Here is a 23,294-nt window from a genome sequence, read left to right on the forward strand (position 1 = left end):
CAAATTGTAACTTTTACCTTAGTAATTAAAAATAAAAAATCGAGATGATGATGATGGAGATTCGGAAGAATCCACCACGGTACCGAATGGCTTCCCCAAAGACCCCCAGTTGGCCTTTTGGCCCAATGGAAAGACCATTCCCTCGAGAGGATAAAATTACGATTTTCTCCTTTTATAAAATACTAAACGATCAGAAACCTGAGCCACACGTGCATCCCATTAGACACTTTCCCAACAATCCAATCACATTCCCTTATCAAAGTGGGACCCACCAACAACAAGTTCACAACCTTCCCATATTCCCATGCCCTGTTCCACACGCAAAGGTTAAGGGCGTGGAAGTGCGATTATTGTCGTACGTGGAATAAAAAAATCCTGCGTGTAAGTTGTACGTAGAAGCCAAATGCGACTGAAATACTGCTAGCCACCACAACTCCAACATCGCCAGCCCTCACCGTTCGATATCGCGCCGGTGACGGACCCCCCCCCCCCCCCCCCCCCCCCCCCCCCCACAAAAAAAATCCCCAACCCCACCCCAAAAATATAAACCCGCAGGTGAACTTGTATGGGGCTGCAACCTATTTGTGTAATTTTAAGCCTGCAAGAAAGAAACTCTTCTGTTTAGTGTTTGTTTGAGCTGTCCAAACTCGAAGGTAGTGATGTGCCTATGAAAGTCTTCAATCGCGTTGTTTTCGTTATGGAGCCGTTAGACTCTCAACTCCTCAGTTTTCTTCTCCAATTTTAGGTCAGACTATCTTCAACCTTTTCTCTTCGTCTCCTCCCCACTCCCCGGTTTTCATGTTTTCTTCCTTTTCTTCAATTGGCAAAATTTGTTTGATTTTGATTTTGCTTTCTTGTTGTGTATGGTTTTTTTAAAAAAAAAAAAAAAAATTCTGTCGTCGAAGGTGGCTGGGGAGTGGCGTGGTTTGGGAAATGGAAATTGATGCTTATGCATGACTTGGAATATGCCCAATTCTCGTTTCTATCTGGTAGGGTAAGCTATATCATGTTTTTCCTTTTCGTTTTCTGGTTTTTTTGTTGTTAAAGTTTTTATCTCTGTAGAGGTTGATGGGTTTTCCCTTGTTGTTTTTTTTTTCCTTGAAAAAATGGGGCAGCCGTGAGTGAGTTAGGCGATGGAGAGGGAAACTTATACAGCTTCAACTGACGAATTAGGATCTTTTTGGTAAAGATGAGAGCTTTGGGTGGTGGTTTTTAACCGTGATTACTGATTGTAGGTTTTCCATGATATTAATGTGTTTGGTGGCTGTTATCTGTAGAATTTGCATTTAGTAAAGAACTTTTTTAATTTACAAATGGGGCTTACAAGGTGAATTTCTCTATTTCGACCCACCTATATGAATTTGTTTCTGTCCCATGAGTCGTGTTGCAGTCAGGCAGGCTTATACTCATGGTTGAGCGAAATTTTCAATCATGGACTGCAGCTTTTCTGCAGCAAATCTCATACAAGCATTCATCTTATGGTACAATAGTTGTTTTGACTATCAGTCAGCACATGTTTCCCTGGGGACCTTCTTCATGTTCTTTAGCTACTAGATATATCTTTTGTGTATTTCTCCACTGCAAGTGCTGGCTCCAATATCCTTAGTTCCTTATTTTCTCTGGTGTCTGTTGTTTTATTTTGGTGCCCTTACCATTGTCATTGCTATCCTTGACTGTCTACTGGGTTTTTAGATTCTAGTCTCATAGGTGAAGCAATTAAGGAAAAAGTTCAGGTTAAGTTCATTGGACACCCATGAGACATTGCGAAGCTGTTTTAGGTCTGAATACATGCAAATAAGTGGCCCTCCACTTGTCATCTCAACTTGAAGACATATGCCACAGGACTTTTTGAATATATTAGTTTTACTTGAATCTCTGGTTCTTTTGTTTAATTTACTCATTCACTATTTGACTTGTCAAATTTTGAATTCTTGTGGCTTAGGACTGAGAAGTGCCAGTGGTGTTTGAGAAACGAAATTATTTGCTTAAGTTGAAAGCATTATCTGTTTCGTAGAACACCAGCAATGGAGGCGCGGCCTGCTTTATCCATACAAAGATCGGGTACTCAACAACTGAATAATTGTGGGGCATCTGGGGCTTTGTCCACTTCTTTCCCTGTTCTTCCTTCTGCTTTGGAAGAGAAATATCCCAATTTACCTGACTCTCAGCAAGTTCCTGTGGAGAGACAATTTAGGCCATGTACTAGTACTGTTGTTTCTCCAATATCTTCCAGCAGTGGGGTTGTTGGTCATATGTTTTCTTCATCATCAGGATTGTCTACCGATCTTCATTTTTCTTCTGTTTCGCAACAAGAAAAACATTCAAGACAGTCCCTTTTTATTTCTCAATCAACTAGTTGTGGGACATCAATGCTATTTCAACAGGCTTCCCATTCAGGAGTTCTTCATTCTACAGCATCTAGCCAGTATACAAAGGAAAACAATGACACCTCCTGGTGTACAGATTCACTTGATTTTCTTGATTACCCAATAAATCAGAATAATCCACTTGATAGCTGCAATACAGGTGAAATCCTTCCATCTGAGGATCTTAATAAACGGAATTGGGAATGGGCTGACCAGCTTATTAGTGACGATGATGCTTTGACTTCTAGTTGGAATGAGTTGATTGCAGAAACAAATGTTACTGATCCAGGCCTGAAGGTTGAGGTCCTTCCGGAAATTAATACTCAGTCCTAGTTTATTTTTATCTCCTCTTTTCTGTTAGGTTTTCTTCATTTTATGTTTTTAGTGCCTTCTAGTTTCCTGTTATTGTTTGTGAAGAAGAATGAAAGAGGGGTGTTATGATGTGCGTTTCCTATTGTTGTTGTTGGTCCAATGTCAGGTACCTCAACAGTCTACAACTTTCTCAATCCAGCAACCACAAGCTTCCCAGCAGCTTCCAGCATCTTCTGGAGAAACTTGCCCTGTTGTCCCTCCAACACCCTCAGGAAGTGGTGCGCCAACCAAGCAACGCATGCGTTGGACGCCAGAACTTCATGAAGCCTTTGTTGAGGCAGTCAACAAGCTTGGTGGGAGTGAAAGTAATTTTCTGTCCACCATGACTTCAAATCAAATTGCTTTTACATGTTTTGGATAAACATTCATGTTGAATGTTGTGCTTAATGTCATAGGAGCTACCCCAAAGGGTGTGCTGAAGTTGATGAAAGTTGAAGGTTTGACCATCTATCACGTCAAAAGCCACTTGCAGGTATGTTGGTTGGTCTGCCCAGATAGATGTCTCTGACCAAGGGCCCTTGTTCTAAATCTAGTATGATTACTTGATGCTTTTGGTAACTGCAGAAATATCGGACGGCTAGATACAAACCAGAGCCATCAGAAGGTGGGGAAAATTTTCAGAAAACTTAGTGACCTCTTTGTTTCTTAGTGTTAGCATCGCTAAATGTCTGATTTTTGGAAGTCAATAGTTTTTTTTCAATGGTGATGAGTGCTTAAATAGCATTTTGTGTGAGTTAATTTCTGAGGCAAAGCCATATCATGAATTTTGATTTTAGTTAAAGTTATTCTGCTTGAATGGCATAACGTTGTTTACATGATATCTATTCTAAATTTTCATAAATGTTGCTGTTAACTTGGGTGGAATGCTAGCACTATAGTTCATTACATTAGTGATCAATCATCGTCATGAAGTAGACAAAATAATTTATTTTAGACATGATATATTGAAATTAGAAATTAAATGATCTTTCAAAACAACTAATAAAAATGGCTTTCTTTTATTTTCCTTGTCATGCAGTTTTACTATCTTTCAAAGTTAGTGTTAATTTTTTGCATTTAATTGGAATTTCCTCTGAGAGGTAACTAAGTACAAATGCTGTTAATCAATTTTTTCCCATGCCTGTTTTGGCTGTTAGTGTTGTCTATGGACTGTTGAATGAGAATTTTATTATCTTACATATGGATGACTTTATATTTTTCTTACTGACAAGCCTTTTCCTTGCCTTCATTCTGTTTTCATTGCAGGTTCTTCAGAGAAAAAACATGCTTTAATTGATGATTTGTCATCTTTGGATCTGAAGTCGTAAGTTGATCTATTTGAACAATGAGCTTCCAGTAGATGTCCTACAAATTTGTCTCATTTCTTTAAATATGTGGATGTGACGTTTGATTCTGTTGTTTAGTGTTGGTCATAGCTTAAACTTGATAATTGGTCGCAATGTAACTTGGCTAGGTTTCTTACGATGTTAGTATATTATTGTCATGGTGTTCATTATTTGTCTTTAATGTGAAAATTAAAGGAAATTTCTCAATAGGACGGCTTGTACCGCAGAACAGAAAGGGAATTTAGGTTCTTAGAATTCTGAGTTAATGTGCATAAACTTTCTAGTGAAAGAAACGAATTTGTTGAATCTCTTTTCCCTCCCCCCGCCTTTAAAGTTTTGGAACTTCCTCCCTCCCGTCCTGTCCTTGCATGTAGTTCTGTTAAGGAAGAAAGGTAAAGCAGTTAAGGGGTAGGCAGAGATTTGGATTTGAGGGGTAAGGGGATACTTTGGAGTGAAGGGAGCCAGGCAGAGATTATTTTGACTTAAGGGGGTACAGCATGGTGTGGGTGTGAATGGAGCCAGGCTGAGATTGGTTTGGGAGAGAGGGATTGAGACCGTAATGAACCTTGGTTGTGCTTGGATTCTTATCAGAGAAAGGGAACACTTAATGGCATGTCTGATGAGAGCTTTTGCAGATCCTGGTTGGAGAAAGCTATTCGAGTGAAGAATTTTGCAGTGCTGCCTTATTGTTTTGTTTTATGTTACTAGTGTTATTTTTTCAATTTGTATGGGAAGGGATATGGCTGCTCACTGTAGACCCACCAAAGAGGAAACAATAAGTATTGGTAGATAATTCACTTGTTTTTGCCAGAGTTGATGTTAAACCTGAGTACTTTGAGTCCTAGGTCTAAATTCTATGGATCCATGTACAGCTTATAATTAATTTCATTGCTAGATTGGTATTGAGTGTGGTATATACAACTGCAACCTTACCTGTACTTTTGCTTTTTATGTGATTTCAATCAGATTGAAGAAAAAAAAATGTGCTACTTTTATAGCTGTTAAGACTTTAAATAAGCGCACTATTTGTGGCTATTTGATTTGCTGTATGGAGCGGTTTCCCTTTAATTCTTTGTTTTTCTTACCGATTCATGTTTTTGTGGCTAATTTGTTTAATCCTTGTGCTTCTCTATTTTGGTGATAGGGGGATTGAGATCACTGAAGCACTACGATTACAGATGGAAGTTCAAAAACGACTTCATGAACAGCTTGAGGTGTGTGTGCACTTTCCCAGGGGATTTCTACATAATTTTCTTTGAAGCCTGCTATTTCTTTATTGACTTTTCGATGGATGACATGAATAATCATATCCATAGGTTTCTTGATCATTCAGTCACCTTGGAAACAGGAATAGTTATGAGGTTTCTGAATGTAGCAAGTATGGCGGTATGGGGTCCTGCCAAATCATTTTGAGCAGTTAATATTAATGAGGGGTCTCATGATGGAATCGAACAAGTTACAAGATCATAGAAAAGGAATTATCAAAGTCAATGGGTGGTTGGTTGATATTATTCTTTACGTTCTGGTGTGTCTCTCACTTGGCTATAATTCTCCTGCAGATTCAGAGGAATTTACAGCTGCGTATAGAGGAACAAGGGCGATATCTCCAGATGATGTTTGAGAAGCAGTGCAAGTCAGGGCTTGACTTGCTCAAGGGCTCCTCTTCCAACTTGGAGAATCCTTTAACAGATTTGACAGAACCAGTTTTAAAATCGCCTGACAAGAGCAACCTAGGAGTCTCAGAGGGTAATGATCACAAAATGGATGAGGTTGGAGAGAAGCAAAAATCACCTGAAAATGAAGTGCCTGAAAATCTAGAAGCAACTGCTACAGACACGCCTAACTCTCCACCACCTAAGCGCGCTAAACTGGATGAATAGGCACACATGGTTTATCATATAATCCTTGTCGGAAGAGGAGATCATGATAGGTACATTGACCGTTGATCCTTGAGTTTTACAGTGTTAGCTCGTGAAGAGCTTTGGAGCTCCGGTCTTTTCATATCTTGGGATAAAATTGGGCAACAGCTTTTCCTTTCCTAAAGTTTAATTGATAAGCTTTGTGACTTCTGGCTACCCTATTTACAGAAACCTGGTTATGTGGTCTGAGTCTAGCATGTATAACCAAGAGGAATCTTTCTAGAGGTAGATGAGGCCACCAGTTTTGCTTGTAGAATGTTTATTCCTGATTTTATATGATTTAGCTTTCTGCAACCATCCAACCTATGATCCGATGATGCGGGACTCTGTTAATAGGAACTTATAATTTCTAGAGCTTAAAGGTGCAGTTTGCTTCTCAATGTCCCAGCTTGAACATTTTTGTGAGCCAGAGCATTCTGTTTCCCAATGTATATATAACACTGGAACGATTTTATAATTGAAAAACTGTGTATCTTGTTTAACTCTGCAGCCCAAAAAGATGGTGCCTGTCGTTGTTGTTGACGTCGGACCGGATACCTATAATTTGGGATGTAATCGTGTCGAATCGAGCTCGGGTATCGTCATATTCGGGCTCGACTTGACATGCAAGAAGTATACTCGAGTTCGAACGAGTAGTATTATTGGAATTCGAGTTCGAGCTCGATGGTCGCTCATAAAATTCAAGTTCGATTCACATGGGTTCGAGTCAATACAAGCTTTGTCAAGTTCGAGTTAGAAATTTTCATTTTCTTGACAATTTTGAGTTAAAACATATTATTGCCCTTTAAAAATTTTCATACGTTCTAAAATATTTCGTAAATTCAATAACCCTTTTGGATATAAAAGTAATTTTATAATAATAATATATTAAACAATTAAAATTAAAAAACTCAATAAGGCTCGACGAGCTTTTGAGCATTCTTTTTGGATATTCGAACTTTGACTTGATTGGCTTATCGAGACACTTGGACTTGGATTGCCTCGAACTCGGTCAACCCGAGTCCAAGTCAAGTTTTTAGCTTGCGAGTAGATCGGTTCGCTTGGACTTGGGTTGCCTCAAACTCGGTCAACTCGAGTCCAAATCAAGTTTTTAGCTTGCGAGTAGATCGGTTCGATTTTGACCGGATACCTGTGATCACCGAAGCTATCAGTTGGTACTGTTTAGCGTAGTTGGACTGGTATTGTCGGTGACCAAATGATAAAACGTTTGCCAAGTTCTTCCGGTAGTTGTTCTGACGCAAGAATTTAATCGTATATTCGAGCTTAATAAAGATCTTTGGAACTCTGCTTGGAAAATCTCTCTAAGTACAAAGCATGAGGGATGCTTTTGGTGTCAAAATTTTTTATCACTTTTTGCCTCGCATGGGTAAGTTTTTTATACTATGAGTAATTTTAATAACTCTCAGTAACTCAACATAAATATTAACTTCCAAAAACTTCCCTTTTTGGTGAAATGTTAACTTCTACATTTTTATTAGTAGAAAAGTTCTCTTTTTTTTTTTTTTTTTGGTTTGAAAATTTACACGTTTGTAGGGTGTGTATTTCCCGCTAATATTAATAAGGAAAGGATAATAATTAGATCACAGACACTACTGTAATCCCAATTCTTTGGTATTTCAGAAAAAGCATTACAATTATATTAATTGCAAACTAGACCCACATATTTTGTGTCTCTAGACTAACTCCCTTGCTCAACCGCTACCACCCCCATGCCCCTCCTATCCCTTCTCGTCAACGCCCTCCTCCTCCCGTTGCTCGTCCCCATTCCCAACCTCTCTTTTCATCCTATTAACAAAAGACCCGGTGAAGTATGAGGAGAATCTCCTCTGGCTGGTTGCCAAATACTTGTTATGTTACATCCTAATTAAAGAAACCAAAGGAGTTGAAAGAGATTTTATTTTTTATTTTACTATAACATTTTGGTTCCCATGATAAGAGATAGGGCAGTACTTAATGTGTAAAAAATAGTCCTAATAATTAAATGATGCGGGGAAATGAAGCCTGCACTGCAGATATATGAATGATGTTATTGTTAAGAGACGGACAACCGTCCGCGTCTTAGGGCTACTGGGTTAGCATCATCGATCCTTACTCAGGCATTCTTGGAGCCGAAGCTATGTGCTTAATTAAGCTGCTGAGAAGTTCAGTGGATACGCAGGCAGCTTTTAGAGAGAGAGAAAAAAGAAAGAGAAGGAGGCGAGCGAGCTGTCCCTGCTGGTGTGGTCTGGTCTGGTACCTGTCGCAGTTGACGTCTGTTCTAATCCATCTAATCCTACGACTCCTCAACCATCAGTTGGTAGAGAAGGCTGCACATGCACCCAAACCCTCCCCTCTCCTCCTCTCTTTCTTCTGATGACCTCTCTGTTACACCATAGATCGATCGCGTACCATTAATCCTACTTAAAATCCCTGCTCCTCACCCCCTGTCTCCCTCGCTCTCACAGGCCTTTCTTTTTAATCACCTTGTCTTTCCCCCCATTCAGCCACAAGAAGTCTTTCCAGTACCATGGCTGCCGGCTTAGTTACTGGTTCTCACGCTCGTAATGAACATCACGTCATTCATGGCATGGAGGATGAGGTCACTCCCCATGAAATCATGAATTTAATGACTTGAGTTTATTTATTCTCCTACCAATCGTATTTTGTTCTTTCATATAATTATTCATACTTGTCATAAATTCGTGTTATTTTGCATGCACAGCAGCGGCCTCCCACACGTGAATCTGGAAACAAGACGAAAATATGTCGAGTTTGTGGGGATGAAATTGGGTTGAAGGAGAATGGAGAGGTTTTCGTGGCATGTCACGAGTGTGGTTTCCCGGTGTGTCGGCCTTGTTATGAGTACGAGAGAAGTGACGGCGACCGGTGCTGTCCTCAGTGCCACACCCGTTATAAGCGCCACAAAGGTCCTCGACTTCAGCTTTACTACGTATATATATTGGGGATTTTTTTCCATTTATATATATATATATATATTTAAAAAAAAAAAAGAGCTAGCTAATTCATGAGCAGGTTGCCCTAGAGTCGAAGGAGATGATGAAGATAATTTTGACGATGATTTTGAGGATGAATTTCAGCTCAGAAATCATCACGACACTAGTCCCGATCGCCGACAGCAGTATCGGGTAATGCTCTTTTTCTGTACAGACTGCAAAAACAGTTACAGAATACTCATTACTTACCTAATATACAGTACAGTGCAAGTGAAAAAAACTTGTTAGTTTTTTTATGTATGTACGTACCTATAAAAATACGAAAGAAAAAGATATACGTAGAAGAAAGTTATTTTTGGCGTTCGCATCATATATAATGACACCATAATTGGTTGGCGTTGCCAGGAAAATGGTGAGTATAATCACCAACATCTGCATACTAATGGAGCCGCACATCATTCCGTCGCTGGAAGTGGTAATCGAATTAATTAAGTTAGATCCTTCTTTTTATTTTTATTCCTTTGCAATTTCCTTTTTTTTTTTTTATCAGGATCCAATCAAATGCTCACTGCTAATATATATATACACACACACACACCATACTCGTGTGAATATATCATCATTTGTAAATTGGGAATTTTTTTGTTCATGCATATATATATATATATATATAGTTGTGGGAGGTAAGGAAGAAGCCGAAGAAGACGATCAAAAGGAGACTTACAGCACTTCCGAATGGAAGGAAAGAGTGGAAAAATGGAAAACCAGGCAGGAGAAGAGGGGTCTGGTCACAAAGTTGGACGATGGAGGAAACGACCCCGGCGATGAAGATGATTTTCTGTAAGTAGTCCAGGAAAAGAAATTTTATTCTTTTTTACATATAAAAAAAAAAGAAAAAAAAATCAGCATTATAACTGATATTATATCATTATCCGCATACGAATGCAGTATCGCTGAAGCTAGGCAACCCCTGTGGCGAAAAGTTCCAGTTCCTTCAAGCCTAATCAATCCCTATCGGATTGTTATCGTCCTCAGGCTCATCATTCTCTGCTTTTTCTTCCACTTCCGAATCTTGGCCCCGGCCTACGATGCCTTCCCTCTCTGGATCATCTCCGTGATATGCGAGATATGGTTCGGGCTGTCCTGGATTCTTGATCAGTTCCCCAAATGGCTCCCCATCAACCGGGAAACGTACCTGGATCGCCTCTCCCTGAGGTATGAGAGGGAGGGTGAACCAAACCGTCTGTCCCCGGTCGATGTCTTCGTCAGTACCGTGGATCCTCTCAAGGAACCGCCCATTATAACTGCCAATACGGTTCTGTCGATTCTGGCGGTGGATTATCCGGTGGAAAAGGTGAGCTGCTACGTGTCGGACGATGGTGCGGCGATGCTGCTGTTCGACACGCTGTCGGAGACTGCAGAATTTGCACGGAGGTGGGTTCCGTTCTGCAAGAAGTACAGCGTGGAGCCTAGAGCTCCGGAGTTCTATTTCTCTGAGAAGATTGATTACTTGAAGGATAAGGTGCAACACACCTTCGTCAAGGATCGTAGGGCCATGAAGGTAATTAAGCAAATCTTGTGATCAAATCATTTAAATGTTACAGGCTAGCTATGAGACACTAATGAAGAAATTGGTAATGTTTTATATGCCGTAGAGAGAATACGAGGAATTCAAAGTAAAAATAAACGCATTAGTGGCAAAGGCTCAGAAGAAACCAGAGGAAGGATGGGTTATGCAAGACGGTACCCCGTGGCCTGGAAACAACACCCGCGATCACCCCGGCATGATTCAGGTTCTCACCCCAATAAAAATTCAGTCAAAAGAACTCATAAATTAAGTGCTTATTAATTATAAATACAAGAGGATTTGGATTATATTTGTTTATGTAGGTATATTTGGGGAGTGAAGGTGCACTGGACGTGGAAGGTAAAGAGCTGCCGAGACTGGTGTACGTTTCTCGTGAGAAGCGACCCGGTTACCAACACCACAAGAAAGCCGGTGCCATGAATTCTCTGGTTGGTGTATATAACTACTAATTAATTACCAGTATTACTACGTAAAATTCTATGCTACTTTCATGGAGTTTTATCAACTAATAAGGCCATATATTCAGCCATAAATCAGACATAAATAACAATCTCTACACAAAAAATCCAGGTGAGTGCGTAGTGCACCTGTTTGATCCGATGATGATTCAGTCCCCTCTGAATTACTCTGAGATCTTTTCATGTCCTCCCCTCCCCTCCCCTCTCCTCTAGTGTAGGATAATCTATCGTATCGAAAAAAAAAAAATAAAAATGTATGATATATTTATATACTGTGCATAGGTGCGGGTGTCTGCTGTGCTGACAAATGCACCCTTCATGTTGAACTTGGATTGTGATCACTACCTCAACAACAGCAAAGCCCTCAGGGAAGGCATGTGCTTTTTAATGGATCCCCATGTCGCCAAGAAAATCTGCTACGTCCAGTTCCCTCAACGCTTCGACGGTATTGACCGTCACGACCGATACGCTAATCGCAACGTCGTCTTCTTTGACGTACGTATCTTATGTTTTTTCATTTACACTTTGGTGGATAGCTCTACTCATTTCTATTAACCAAAGTAACGGTGTTTTGAAAATCGCATCGAACCAGCCAGTTCAACAGATTGGATTGCAAACTAGCCATGCCTCCAATTCAGTTCAATAAAAAAATTTCAAAGAACCAATTGAATCGGTTGAACTGATAAAAATTGGGAGGTTCAATTGATTTTTATTAAATATTTATTTTTTAAAATAAATATTTTATTTTTATTCAAAATTTTTAATAGTAAAATAAATAAAAATTTATTAAACTTTTAAATTGGGATTGAATCGATCGTGCGAATCGAAAGGTTTTCTGATTTATCCTCCGGTCCGAGTTTAAAAATCATCGCAAAGTAGTGGTAACAAAACATACTCGGAAAAGAATAAATGCATTGCATTTTTGGTGCCTCCTCTATCAGCTGCTTGTCTCCAACTTGATTTATGTATTAACTTTTAGAGTTTTTATATTTGTTTCAGAGAAATATTCCCCAGAAAAATGAAAAAGAAAAAAAAAAGAGAAATAAAATCTTCTAGTCTGGGCCTTAAGGGGCTGTAGGACCTCGAAGCCCGCTATTTAATTGTGTACCATCTGCAATTTTGGATGCAGATCAACATGAAAGGCTTGGACGGAATCCAAGGGCCTGTGTATGTGGGAACTGGATGTGTCTTCAACAGGCAGGCATTGTACGGGTACGATCCACCAGCATCTGCAAAGAGGCCCAAGATGACCTGCGACTGCTGGCCCAGATGGTGCTGCTGTTGCTGTGGCGGTTCCAGGAAGGCCAAGTCCAAAAAGAAGGGATCATCCGTCAAGGGCCTGCTAGATGGAATTGGAACCTTCAGCAAGAAAAAGAAAATGCAGGGCAAGAGCTACACCAGGAAATCATCTGCACCAGTCTTCGATCTGGAAGAGATCGAAGAAGGCCTTGAAGGATATGATGAGCTAGAGAAATCATCCCTCATGTCCCAAAAGAACTTCGAGAAACGTTTTGGACAGTCACCAGTTTTCATTACATCCACACTTATGGAAGAAGGTGGCCTCCCTGAAGGGACTAATCCCGGGTCGCTCATTAAAGAAGCCATTCACGTCATCAGCTGTGGCTATGAAGAGAAAACCGAGTGGGGCAAAGAGGTAGGTAACTACCATTAGCACAGAATGGTTCTCCATTTGTTCGACCATAGAGGCCAGTTTTGTGGAGCGTAAACTTACAAACTACTATTGTTTATGGGTCAACTTCAGACGAGAATAGCTTAATTTTATGGACGTCTTCTTGATTGCTAGTTCTAAAACCTAGCTATAATGGAAACTGTTGCTCTCCGAGTCAAAATCAACGTTTAACAAATGTCGCACCACCAACTAGTAACCTGTTTTAGCTTGAATTGCCGGCCATTGGCACCACACTGTTTTAATTGTTTCAAGTGTAATGTACGTAAGCTGTCATCTGATAAGTTTTCGCTTCTTTCAGATTGGATGGATATATGGTTCGGTTACAGAGGATATTCTGACAGGCTTCAAGATGCATTGTAGAGGATGGAGATCAATATACTGCTCACCAAAGAGACCAGCTTTCAAGGGATCAGCTCCGATCAATCTATCGGATAGGTTGCACCAAGTCCTGAGATGGGCTCTTGGTTCTGTTGAAATCTTCCTCAGTAGGCATTGCCCGCTTTGGTATGGCTACGGAGGAAAGTTGAAATGGCTACAAAGACTTGCTTATGTTAACACAATTGTTTATCCATTCACTTCCATTGCTCTGCTGGCCTATTGCTCGCTTCCTGCTGTGTGCCTTCTCACCGGAAAGTTCATTGTCCCGTCTGTAAGAATTCTTGATGTCCATAAAATAAACGACTAACTTCTTTTCGCTGAAATCCACCTTGTTTTTTCGGAATCTGACAAGTGTATCATCATTTGTGCAGCTAAACAACTTTGGTAGCCTATGGTTCGTTGCTCTTTTCATGTCAATCATAGTCACAGGCGTGCTTGAGCTCAGATGGAGTGGCGTCAGCATTGAGGACTGGTGGAGAAATGAGCAGTTTTGGGTCATAGGTGGCGTCTCAGCTCATCTTTTTGCTGTCTTCCAGGGCCTTCTAAAGGTCCTTGCAGGAGTCGACACCAACTTTACTGTAACAGCGAAGGCTGCTGACGACGCCGAGTTTGGGGAGCTCTACATGTTCAAGTGGACTACCCTTCTCATCCCACCAACAACTCTGATAATCCTGAATATGGTTGGTGTTGTTGCTGGAGTTTCAGATGCAATTAACAATGGATATACCTCATGGGGCCCACTTTTTGGCAAGCTGTTCTTCTCCTTCTGGGTCATTGTTCATCTTTACCCTTTCCTAAAGGGTCTGATGGGAAGGCAAAACCGGACTCCCACAATTGTGGTTCTTTGGTCGGTACTTTTAGCATCCATCTTCTCGCTGGTTTGGGTCAGAATTGATCCTTTCTTGCCCAAGCAAACTGGCCCCATACTCAAACAATGCGGAGTGGAGTGCTAGCAAGCCTATACTAGTACATTTCTTTATGCAGTTGCTCCTCAATTTCGTCCAATTTTGCTAGGTCTTTCCTTTGGTTGCAAGTAAAAATAGTTTTATGTCGTCAGTGATAAGAATCCTACCAGTTTCGGACAAGGAATTAAAGGCACTGGCATATGTAAATTTGCGAGATACCAGTGCTGTAAGACATATCTGGACTACCTTTTTCCCATACAATCCATGTACCTTTACATTTTTGTGACTGACTACTTGTTCCAGCCGGGTATAAACCTGGAACTTTGCTTGATCTTGTGAAAATGCACTGCAACTACATATTAATTTCCCTTTTTCACTTCGAAGAGAAGAGTGTAACAAAGGCTCAGATTCGTGCTGTGTAGACAAATAGCTTTGACACGCATCCTCATATGGATTCTTGCTCGATGTAGCATAGGGAGAACGACAAATGCTGTCCTTCTAGCTAATTCCTAACAAGTTATCAGCACCAAGTAAGAAAATATATTTCATTATGCTTGGGCAATTATCATTTTTTTTCTGTAATTTTAAAGTTCTTGTCCAATTAGCTAGTATAATGGGAAATCAAAATTGGAATACGGCATTCATTCTTGGGTAGAAAATTTTGCGGCTGTACATATCTTGCAGTTATTAGCTACCATCAACTATGATGCGTGGGGCATTATTGCTTCACCCTGCCCACCAAACTAACAAAGCTTGCCTACTAGTTTCTAGAAATCCCTATTTCTGATAACTGGTTAGCTTGCCAATTGTTATTCTTCCGAGGGGTTCCGGGAGGTAAGCCTGGGTTTGAGCAGCTAATTCTTGAGCAACGGAACGCATGGTTGGCCGTGTCTCTGGAGTTGTGCGAGTGCATGCTAAAGCTAAAGTGACCACAAACACCACTTCCTCGGCTGATCGTCCTCTGGGGGGTGGCAGCCTTTGGTCAAGGAGGTCCTTCAGAAGTGTATCGGAATCAATCGAGGCTGTTGCAGATGACAGTGAAGACACAAGTTCTCCTGGATGCTTTCCCATCATAACTTCCAATGTAACCACTCCAAAGCTATAAACGTCACATTTCTCAGTAACCCGCATGGTCATCGCAAGCTCTGCATAGGTATATAACAAAAGTCATTATTAGTTTGATAACTAATGAAACTTATCGCAAGGTATGTTGCTGAAGCTAACCAGACATAAATTGGCAAAGATTAAGTAACCTGGTGCCATATAGCCATAAGAACCAGCAACTGTAGTCCAGTTGGATGAATCTGAATTTAGTAGTTTTGCTGTGCCAAAATCTGAAAGTCTTGGCTCAAATTCTGACTCAAGAAGAATGTTATTTATTGATACATCTCGATGGACAATAGGTGGAGAGCAATCATGGTGCAAGTAAGAAAGTGCATGAGCCACTCCCTGTACTATTCTCACCCTTGTACTCCAATCCAGATCAATTGCCATCTCATCATCGTACAGAATTTTTCCCAAGCTACCTCTTTCGATGTACTCGTATACCAAATACATGCATCCCCACTTTGAGCAAAATCCATGAAGCTTGATGATATTTCTGTGACGTACTTCTGTCAGAGTTTTTATCTCATTTTCGAAACTGCGCCGGTTTGTCAATGGAATATCATTGGAATCTGACATGTTGAGCTTTTTGACTGCCACAATCTGACCGTTGGGTATGGCTGCTTTATATACGCTTCCAAATCCTCCTCTTCCAATGCAAAATTTCTCACTGAAGCCTTCTGTAGCTTTTGCAATATCACCAAATGTAAATTTCCCTTCTTTTTCCCATATTAGAGATTCTGAACTCTCAAATCCCTTGGAAATTTTAGCCTCTTCATCATGCTGCTTTGCCTTTCCTCGAAACATGCAGCATCCAGCAATGATGGTTGCTAGAAGAATGAGACATACAGCCGGAACAGTTGCACCAATAATAACCTTCTTGTTGCTGTTCTTTGAATTCCTTGGTTCATTTGAAGAACAGCTCGACAATCCTTTTGCATCTCCACATAAACCAGAGTTTCCAATAAAAGCTGTAGCTGGAGCTACCCGGAAAATGCTATTACTGGGAATTGGACCAGACAACTGATTGTAAGAGAAGTCAATGCCCCGTAAACTAGCCATGCCAGACAATGCTGATGGAATTCTACCTGAGAGATCATTATGTGATACATTAAATATCTCCAGCGAGGTAAGCCTTCCCAAGTCTGGCGGAATCATTCCTGATAGCGAGTTGTTACTGAGATCCAAAAGATACTGTAATCCCATCAAGTTCGCCAGTTCAGATGGTATGTCACCTGATAACATGTTGTCGCTCAAATCTAAAGTCAATAAGCCCTGGCAATCGCCAAGGCCTTCCGGTATGCCTCCATTCAGTTTATTTATTGAAAAATCAAGATATTGCAGCTTTGTCAATTTGCTAATGCTTTTAGGGATCTGTCCTCTCAGCTGATTGTTGCTCAAGTTGAGATTGAAAAGCGGGGCTAGATTCCCGAGCTCTTCTGGAATTTCACCAGTCAATTCATTTGATCCCAAGTTAAGGACACCTAACCGTGCCAAATTCCCTAGCTCAGCTGGAATCCTACCAGATATCTTGTTTCCATCCATTTGTAGATTTGTAAGGTTCTGACACTGCCCCCATTGAGGTGAAAGCTGGCCTGTAAGTTGGCTGCCACTAAGAGAGATAAACTCAAGGGCTGGATGAACTCCGAATGTCTCTGATACACTTCCAGAAAACTTGTTTCCTTCCATCCTCACTCTGACTAATTTGGAGCAGTTCTTCAAGCACCCGGGCAACGGCCCTGTCAAATAATTTCCATTCACCGTGAATTCCTCCAAAGCAAAACCACTACATATTTCTGGTGGCAGTTGACCAGTAAAGCTGTTATTTGAAAAGCTTACATTTGCCAAAAAAGGACTGTTCTTCCCCAAGTCCCTGGGAATGATACCGGAAAACTTATTTGTAAAGAGGGAGAGAGTCTGCAGATTACTAAGATTAGAGATTTCGTCAGGCAAGTCTCCATTGAATTGGTTGCCATTGAGACTAAGAGAAGTAAGCGCAGTTAAATTTCCGATCTCTGGTGGAATTGTTCCACTCAGATTGTTGGAAAATAGTTGCAACATTTGAAGATTTGTGAGGTTTCCAAGTTTTGGCGGTATTGGACCAGAAAGCTGGTTACCAGAAAGATCCAGAACCGTCAAACTTTGCAAGTTTCCAATTTCTGGTGGTATGGTGCCTGAGAACTGATTATTGTACAGAAAAAGAATATTTAGGTTTAGCAGGAGTCCAATTTCTGAGGGAATTCTCCCAGAGAAACGATTATTCTGAAGCTGCAACGAAGTCAATCCAGTCCAGTTACCTATGAAATGAGGGGAGATTTGACCAGAAAGAGAATTATCAGACAATCCCAAATCAGATATCTTGATCAGACTGGACAACGACAAAGGCAAGGGACCAGTAAGAGAATTCAAGGCTAGAGCTAAGTAGGTGAGATTAGTACACAAGCCAAGCTCAGAAGGAATTGTAGAATTCAGGCGATTTATCCTTAGATCAAGTGCTTGAAGATTTTTCAGTTGACCTATGGAAGATGGAATCTTTCCTTGAAATGAATTGTTATGCAACTCAAGCATTGAAAGATCAGGCAACAAACTAATGCCCTCTGGGATTGAACCAGAGAAGTTGTTTTCTGCTAACCGAAGCACTTTTAACTTGGACAGATTGGTAAATGGTGACAATGGCCCTTGAAATGAGTTGCCAGTAAGATTTAGGTACTCAAGCTTATCTAAATCGGTGAATACTGGTTCAGGAATCGGTCCAGTCAAGTGGTTAACGGACAAGTCTAGGTAAGTCAGGTTCTTACAACGAGGGATGAAATCTGGAAATCCCAAGGTGAGTTCATTGTAAGAGATGCTGAGGTGAGTTAACAAAGGGAAGCTTGTAAACTTCGACCAATCAGGATTCTCTAAGTAGTTTGAACCAAGGTCCAAGTGCCGTACCTTTTGAAGTTTGCCAATCTGATATGGCAAAGTACCATTCAGGTTGTTATTGACAAAGCTCAAGTACTGCAGCTCCTTCAAGTTCCCAATATCCACTGGTATGATGTCCTCGAATAAATTGTTGCTTAAATCCAAGAAAATGAGCTTGGAGAGATTGCCAATGCCAGATGGTATGAACCCACTGAAGTTGTTGCCATTGAGATTGAAAACTGCGACATTTGCGAGTGATGTGAAATCAAGTTGGTCAAGAGTTCCCGTAATATTAGCACCGGAGAGATTTATCCCCGAAATTGTTGTCCCGGCCCTGTTGCAGACAATTCCGGTCCAACTGCAAAGGCTTGTAACACTGTTGAGAGACCATGAATCAAGAGAGGAAGATGATAAGCTGTTCTTCCACTTGACAAGAGCTTGTGCTTCAGTTGTTGCTGATGAACTGATCTTCAAGGGTAGAAATGAGGAAAAGATAATATGAAGAAGAAGAAGAAAACGAGTCCTGTGAGAAGTTGTCATCCCTTAGCTTTTTCTGAGATTCATGTTACAGGATTATATTTTGGTTGGGTGGGTTATTGTTTTGTACCAAATGCAGGCAATGGTGGAGACTGGAGAGATGATTACATCATTGAGAAAACGAAAGCTGCACTAAACTTCAAACCAAAGTGGTGTATTGATAGTCAGCGCCCATTGAGATGTGTGATATGAACGCAGGCTAGAAAGTTGAATGCTTTGTCCAACCCGTGCCATCATTTAACAATTATTTTTTTTCGCTTATTGGAATTTTCTAAAGATTACGAGGTCTGTAATCCAAACTCGTACCAACAAGAAACATCCATTTAGGCCCTCGAACTTCTCTTCTTTGGCGAGGGGACACAAGCGCGGAGAAGGAAATTCCGCGGACTTCGTTGGGCAAAAATAGAAAGCTGCGACATTCATGAGTCAACTAACTAATCCCCGGGGCGGGGCTGCTTTCCATAGGAATCTTTTGCACATTTGATTTGACTAGAAATGTCGGTCTTTCTTGAGAAAGCTGATCGAAAACTTCAAAAATAGCTGCTTAGAAATATTTTTCATTTCCGTGGAAAACAAAAGCCTTGTTTGGATTGCTTGTTTCCGTTGGAAAATATTGTCGTTTTCCGTGATCACATTTCTCTATCACCTTTTTCCCTCACATATATCAAATCGTTACAGTAATTTTTCCATGAAAAATGACGAAAAATGCAATCCAAACACAAAAGATATCAACATTAATGCTTCTCTAGGAGCAAGGTTTTCAATATCGCCTGAAATTGTCGATCCCGAATTTTGTTTCTATCCGGTTTTTTTTTTTTTGTTTAATTGCCACATATATTATACTGCTGGACTTATCCTTCAATAAAATTCTAAAAATTACTGAATTTATCCACAACAAAATCTTAAATATTATTAGTCAATAAACGTAATAGTTAAACATAAACCAAAAATAGGGGACGGAGTCAAAATTTGGGACAGACAGGCTGTTTATCCAAGTTGACATTTGAGTGCCCACTTGCATCATGGCCAAGTATTCAATGCGTCCAGATTGAGGCGTTTGGCAGATGGGAATTTCAACCTTTTCCTCCGCCGGGGTATTGACCAATATTTCGCAGCTCAACGAATTTGCAGTAAAAGCCCTTAATGCTTATTGCTTCCCTGTTCTCCAGTCCAGGGTACTAAATCAATTATGCAGAGTGCATGCTGCTAGCCACTGAACTTGCTAGTAACATTATCTTGGACCAAAATTTAATTGGCTGAGCACTTTCTTTCTAGAAGTGCAAAAACAGGGTTGTCAATGTCATTATTGCTAGTTGTTTTGCTGAGAATGTTGACCGGCAGGAAACAGATAACACTCCACTACTCAATTAATAAGCCCACTCGTTAAAGCAAAGCATCTATATCTATATGTACTGTAGAAGAGATTTTTAGCAGAGAACTTTTCAATAACTTCCAAATTTCTCATTCTTTTTTCTAAATTTTTATATTTATTTTAATACATAAAAAGTAGTGAATTATAATCAACCCTATCACCAATCAAATTTAAAATTTAAAACATTTCCACTATCTTCTTCATAAATCATTTATAGTTTGTTATTTATACTTTAAATTCTTTTTACTCCTTAATTAAAGACAAATGCTCATTCGTATGCTATTTTAATATAATGTTACATTTTTATAATTAAGAAATATTTGTCACCACACCAACCCTATAATCATCCCTACAAATGAGCTTTGCAAATTATAATCACGTTTCAAAAAAATCACAAATGTGCAACTAAATGTAAAGTTGAGGGGTTAAAGTGCAGCCAAATGTAAAGTTGAGGGGTTTACTATATTTAACCCTAAAAAAAATCCCAAGAACGTAACACTTCGTGGGTTATAATTTTTTACCAAATTTGTCCTTTGTACTACATGTCCAATGAATGACAAAATACTACAAATCAATTAACAATTAATAAACTTTAAGGAGTATAGTTTATAGGCAAATATGCATTACCTATTTAAAGTATCGGCTCTTTATGGGTATTTTACTTTCAAATATTTAATTTAATACAAATATTTACGCTCAAATACATATTTGTATTTACTTTCAAATATTTAATTTTTGTTAAATACAAAAACTACCAATCTCTCTTTCGTAAAAATATTAATATAACACTTTTTCAATTTTAGTTACAAACATTTATGTATTTAACATAAATTAAATAATTCAAAATAAAATACCCATAAAGAACCAATACTTGACTCATGTAATGGATGAAACCCATAAAGAATTAATACTTTATGGGTCATTTTTAAAAAAAAAATATTTAATTTATATTAAATAAATAACCTACCGATTTCCTTTTTGCAAGAATATTGATGTAACACTTTTTGAATTTTATTAACAAACATTGATATATTTATCATAAATTAAATATTTGAAAGTAAAATACTCGTAAAGAGTTGGTACTTTAAATGAGTAATGCGTGTTTGCCTATAAATTATACTCCTTAAAATTTATTAATTGTTAATTGATTTATAATATTTTGTCATTCATTGGATATGTAGCACAAAAGGCAAATCTGGTACAAATTCTAATTTCACTCCCTAAAATAATATTTTAATCGTTTGGACTAAATTTACAAAGGATTAGTAACCTTAGGGGAGGTCAGTGCAAATATCAGAAACCTCAGGGGAGGTTTCTGCAATTATCCCATATTTTTCAATTCCGTGGAAAACAAAATCAACATCAATGTTACTCTGGGAGCAAGGTTTTCAATATCGCCTGAAATTGTCGATCCCGAATTTTGTTTCTATCTCGTTTATTTTTTTTTCGTTTAATTGCCACGATATAATACTGCTGGACTTATCCTTCAATAGAATTCTAAAAATTATTGATTGTTGGATTTATCCACAACAGAATTGTTGATTTTTTGGAGGTAAAAACTAAGAAATAACACCCTAGTGTTGCAAAAAAACCTTATAAGAGACTTGTATTGAAACTAAAAAATGAGTTTATATTATTCATTCATCAACTCATTATTTATAGTGATTACATGAAACAAATTAGCAAAATATCCAACTAACAATTATCATAAAAATCTTAACAAAATATAATCTTCTTCTGCTAGTAAATCTTAGCTAAAATATTTGTTAACAAACCAACATAATCTTTAGTTAACAAATATTCTTATTTTTTTAATAACTAAATTATTTTGATATCAAATATAATCTAGTAAAATCTGTAAGAAAAGTTGACATATTTCAACAAGAATCCTAAAAATTACTAATCAATAAACGTAGTAGTTAAACATGAACGGAAAAAAACGGGACGGAGACAAAATTTGGGACAGACAGGCTATTTATCCAAGTTGACATTTGAGTGCCAACTTGCATCATGGCCAAGCATTCAATGCGTCCAGATTGAGGCGTTTGGGAGCTGGGAATTTTAACCTTTTCCTCCGCCGGGGTATTGTCATACCAATATTTCGCAGCTCAACGAATATGCAGTAAAAGCCATTAATGCTTGTTGCTTCCCTGTTCTCCGGTCCAGGGTACTAAATCAATTATGCAGAGTGCATGCTGCTAGGCTAGCCACTGAACTTGCTAGTAACATATTATCTTGGACCAAAATTGGCTGAGCACTTTCTTTCTAGAAGTGCAAAAACAGGGTTGTCAATGTCATTATTGCTAGTTGTTTTGATGAGAATGTTGACTGGCAGGAAACAGATAACACTCCACTACTCATCAATTAATAAGCCCACTTGTTAAAGCAAAGCATAATGTATAGTGTATAGTAGTATGATGGTCAACCGTCTCTTTCGCTGCATGCTACTTGAATTATGCGACCTTCAAACATATATGACAGGTAAATATCATATCAACAAGATTTCAGATTAGACCAAGAAATGAAATCCACCGAGTTTTGGGAAATATAATCCCTCCGACTCTTGACTGTTAATCTGGCTTAGTATAATTTCCCTGTCTTCCGGTCGGCCGCCCCCATGCAAGATTTCATTTCAAGTGTGTATCAATCTCACCTAAATATTGTGGAATTATTTTCTCCAAATCTGCCAAAAGTCAGTCAACTTGTGCTTAAATCCAAAAGAAGAAAGCCTAACATGACTTGGACTTCACAAGCTTAATAAAATGAGATGCTTTGTCCCTAACATTCATTGTTAAGTTAACTACAAGAAAAATTAGGCCCGTTCCCATTTACTTTTATACCTCAGCGGCTGGATCTTGAAACCGCGTGGATGTCAAGAAGCTGCCCATCAACGTTTCTCTGTTCAAGGAAAAAGCCTGTTTGTCTACCTACCATCACTTTTGCCGATATCTTTAGGGCATGGGCATTAAGATCATAGGAGAAGCTTTCTGATGGAAACAACCTCTTGTTCTTTCCACAGATTTTGAATTTGTTGCAAGAAAAAGTTCAAATACAGAGCCCAGCCGTAGATATTATTGTAAACAATGCAAAAGCAATCTTTGCATCTGCTAGTACTTGCCTATTTCATTTCAGCCTTCTCTTAGACACTGCAGCCAAATATCAATCAGTTGGTTACCTAGAACCTACCTTGTCGTTTGTCAGTAGAAAAGATGTAATATAAGCCACCATGATTCATTCATGAACGTTATAGCCTCAGAGTTCATTGAGCACCGCATTACTGGCAGAGAGAATTGTTCACCATTCACTGTCCAAAAACAAAGGGTATAGGAGGAGTGGTTTAGTTTGTTCATCACATCCCTAATCCCCGTGTCCTTTCTTCCAGGGATTGCATAGCTCCCAACTTATGCTTAATAAATTACTAACTTAGAACCGCTTAAATCACT

The 23,294-nt window shown here is 39.2% G+C and overlaps 3 protein-coding genes across 8 annotated transcripts; 2 read left to right on the forward strand and 1 right to left on the reverse strand.

Moving 5' to 3' along the window:
• Positions 1–570: 570 nt before the first annotated feature.
• On the forward strand, positions 571–6,276 carry LOC140004233 (protein PHOSPHATE STARVATION RESPONSE 1-like). 5 transcript variants are annotated; one of them, XM_072063310.1, is made up of 9 exons: positions 571–745; positions 906–994; positions 1,943–2,669; positions 2,845–3,043; positions 3,134–3,210; positions 3,303–3,342; positions 3,984–4,041; positions 5,208–5,277; positions 5,623–6,276. In XM_072063310.1, exons 3-9 carry the CDS (start codon positions 2,025–2,027, stop codon positions 5,941–5,943), a joined length of 1,410 nt encoding a protein of 469 aa, XP_071919411.1. In that variant the 5' UTR covers positions 571–745; positions 906–994; positions 1,943–2,024; the 3' UTR covers positions 5,944–6,276. The 5 variants fall into 5 exon arrangements, with proteins under 5 accessions (XP_071919411.1, XP_071919409.1, XP_071919417.1 ...); XM_072063308.1 differs by having other exon boundaries at positions 906–989; XM_072063316.1 differs by having other exon boundaries at positions 906–989; positions 1,943–2,663.
• A 2,106-nt stretch (positions 6,277–8,382) lies between these two features.
• On the forward strand, positions 8,383–14,297 carry LOC113714661 (cellulose synthase A catalytic subunit 4 [UDP-forming]). 2 transcript variants are annotated; one of them, XM_027238644.2, is made up of 12 exons: positions 8,383–8,560; positions 8,684–8,888; positions 8,995–9,107; positions 9,321–9,390; positions 9,590–9,755; positions 9,864–10,476; positions 10,571–10,708; positions 10,806–10,931; positions 11,244–11,456; positions 12,091–12,615; positions 12,950–13,300; positions 13,401–14,297. In XM_027238644.2, exons 1-12 carry the CDS (start codon positions 8,489–8,491, stop codon positions 13,980–13,982), a joined length of 3,174 nt encoding a protein of 1,057 aa, XP_027094445.2. In that variant the 5' UTR covers positions 8,383–8,488; the 3' UTR covers positions 13,983–14,297. The 2 variants fall into 2 exon arrangements, with proteins under 2 accessions (XP_027094445.2, XP_027094454.2); XM_027238653.2 differs by having other exon boundaries at positions 8,687–8,888.
• A 251-nt stretch (positions 14,298–14,548) lies between these two features.
• LOC113714652 (uncharacterized) lies at positions 14,549–18,662 on the reverse strand. The gene is made up of 2 exons (XM_027238637.2): positions 15,188–18,662; positions 14,549–15,079 (listed from the first exon to the last, which is right to left on the reverse strand). The coding sequence occupies exons 1-2, from the start codon at positions 18,480–18,482 to the stop codon at positions 14,712–14,714; spliced, it is 3,663 nt and encodes a 1,220-aa protein (XP_027094438.2). The 5' UTR covers positions 18,483–18,662; the 3' UTR covers positions 14,549–14,711.
• Positions 18,663–23,294: the final 4,632 nt, after the last annotated feature.

The sequence above is a fragment of the Coffea arabica genome, chromosome 1e (genome assembly GCF_036785885.1).
Source record: "Coffea arabica cultivar ET-39 chromosome 1e, Coffea Arabica ET-39 HiFi, whole genome shotgun sequence".
Taxonomy (NCBI): domain Eukaryota; kingdom Viridiplantae; phylum Streptophyta; class Magnoliopsida; order Gentianales; family Rubiaceae; genus Coffea; species Coffea arabica.

Coding starts and splice junctions, on each gene's coding strand:
- LOC113714652 (XM_027238637.2), bottom strand. CDS start 18,482: ATGACAACTTCTCACAGGACTCGTTTTCTTCTTCTTCTTCATATTATC. Junction 15,080..15,187: donor TTATGGCTATATGGCACCAG/GTTACTTAATCT, acceptor ATACCTATGCAG/AGCTTGCGATGACCATGCGG.
- LOC113714661 (XM_027238644.2), top strand. CDS start 8,489: ATGGCTGCCGGCTTAGTTACTGGTTCTCACGCTCGTAATGAACATCAC. Junction 9,391..9,589: donor TCATTCCGTCGCTGGAAGTG/GTAATCGAATTA, acceptor ATATATATATAG/TTGTGGGAGGTAAGGAAGAA. Junction 13,301..13,400: donor GAAAGTTCATTGTCCCGTCT/GTAAGAATTCTT, acceptor TCATTTGTGCAG/CTAAACAACTTTGGTAGCCT.
- LOC140004233 (XM_072063310.1), top strand. CDS start 2,025: ATGGAGGCGCGGCCTGCTTTATCCATACAAAGATCGGGTACTCAACAA. Junction 3,211..3,302: donor ACGTCAAAAGCCACTTGCAG/GTATGTTGGTTG, acceptor TGGTAACTGCAG/AAATATCGGACGGCTAGATA. Junction 3,343..3,983: donor CAAACCAGAGCCATCAGAAG/GTGGGGAAAATT, acceptor TTTTCATTGCAG/GTTCTTCAGAGAAAAAACAT.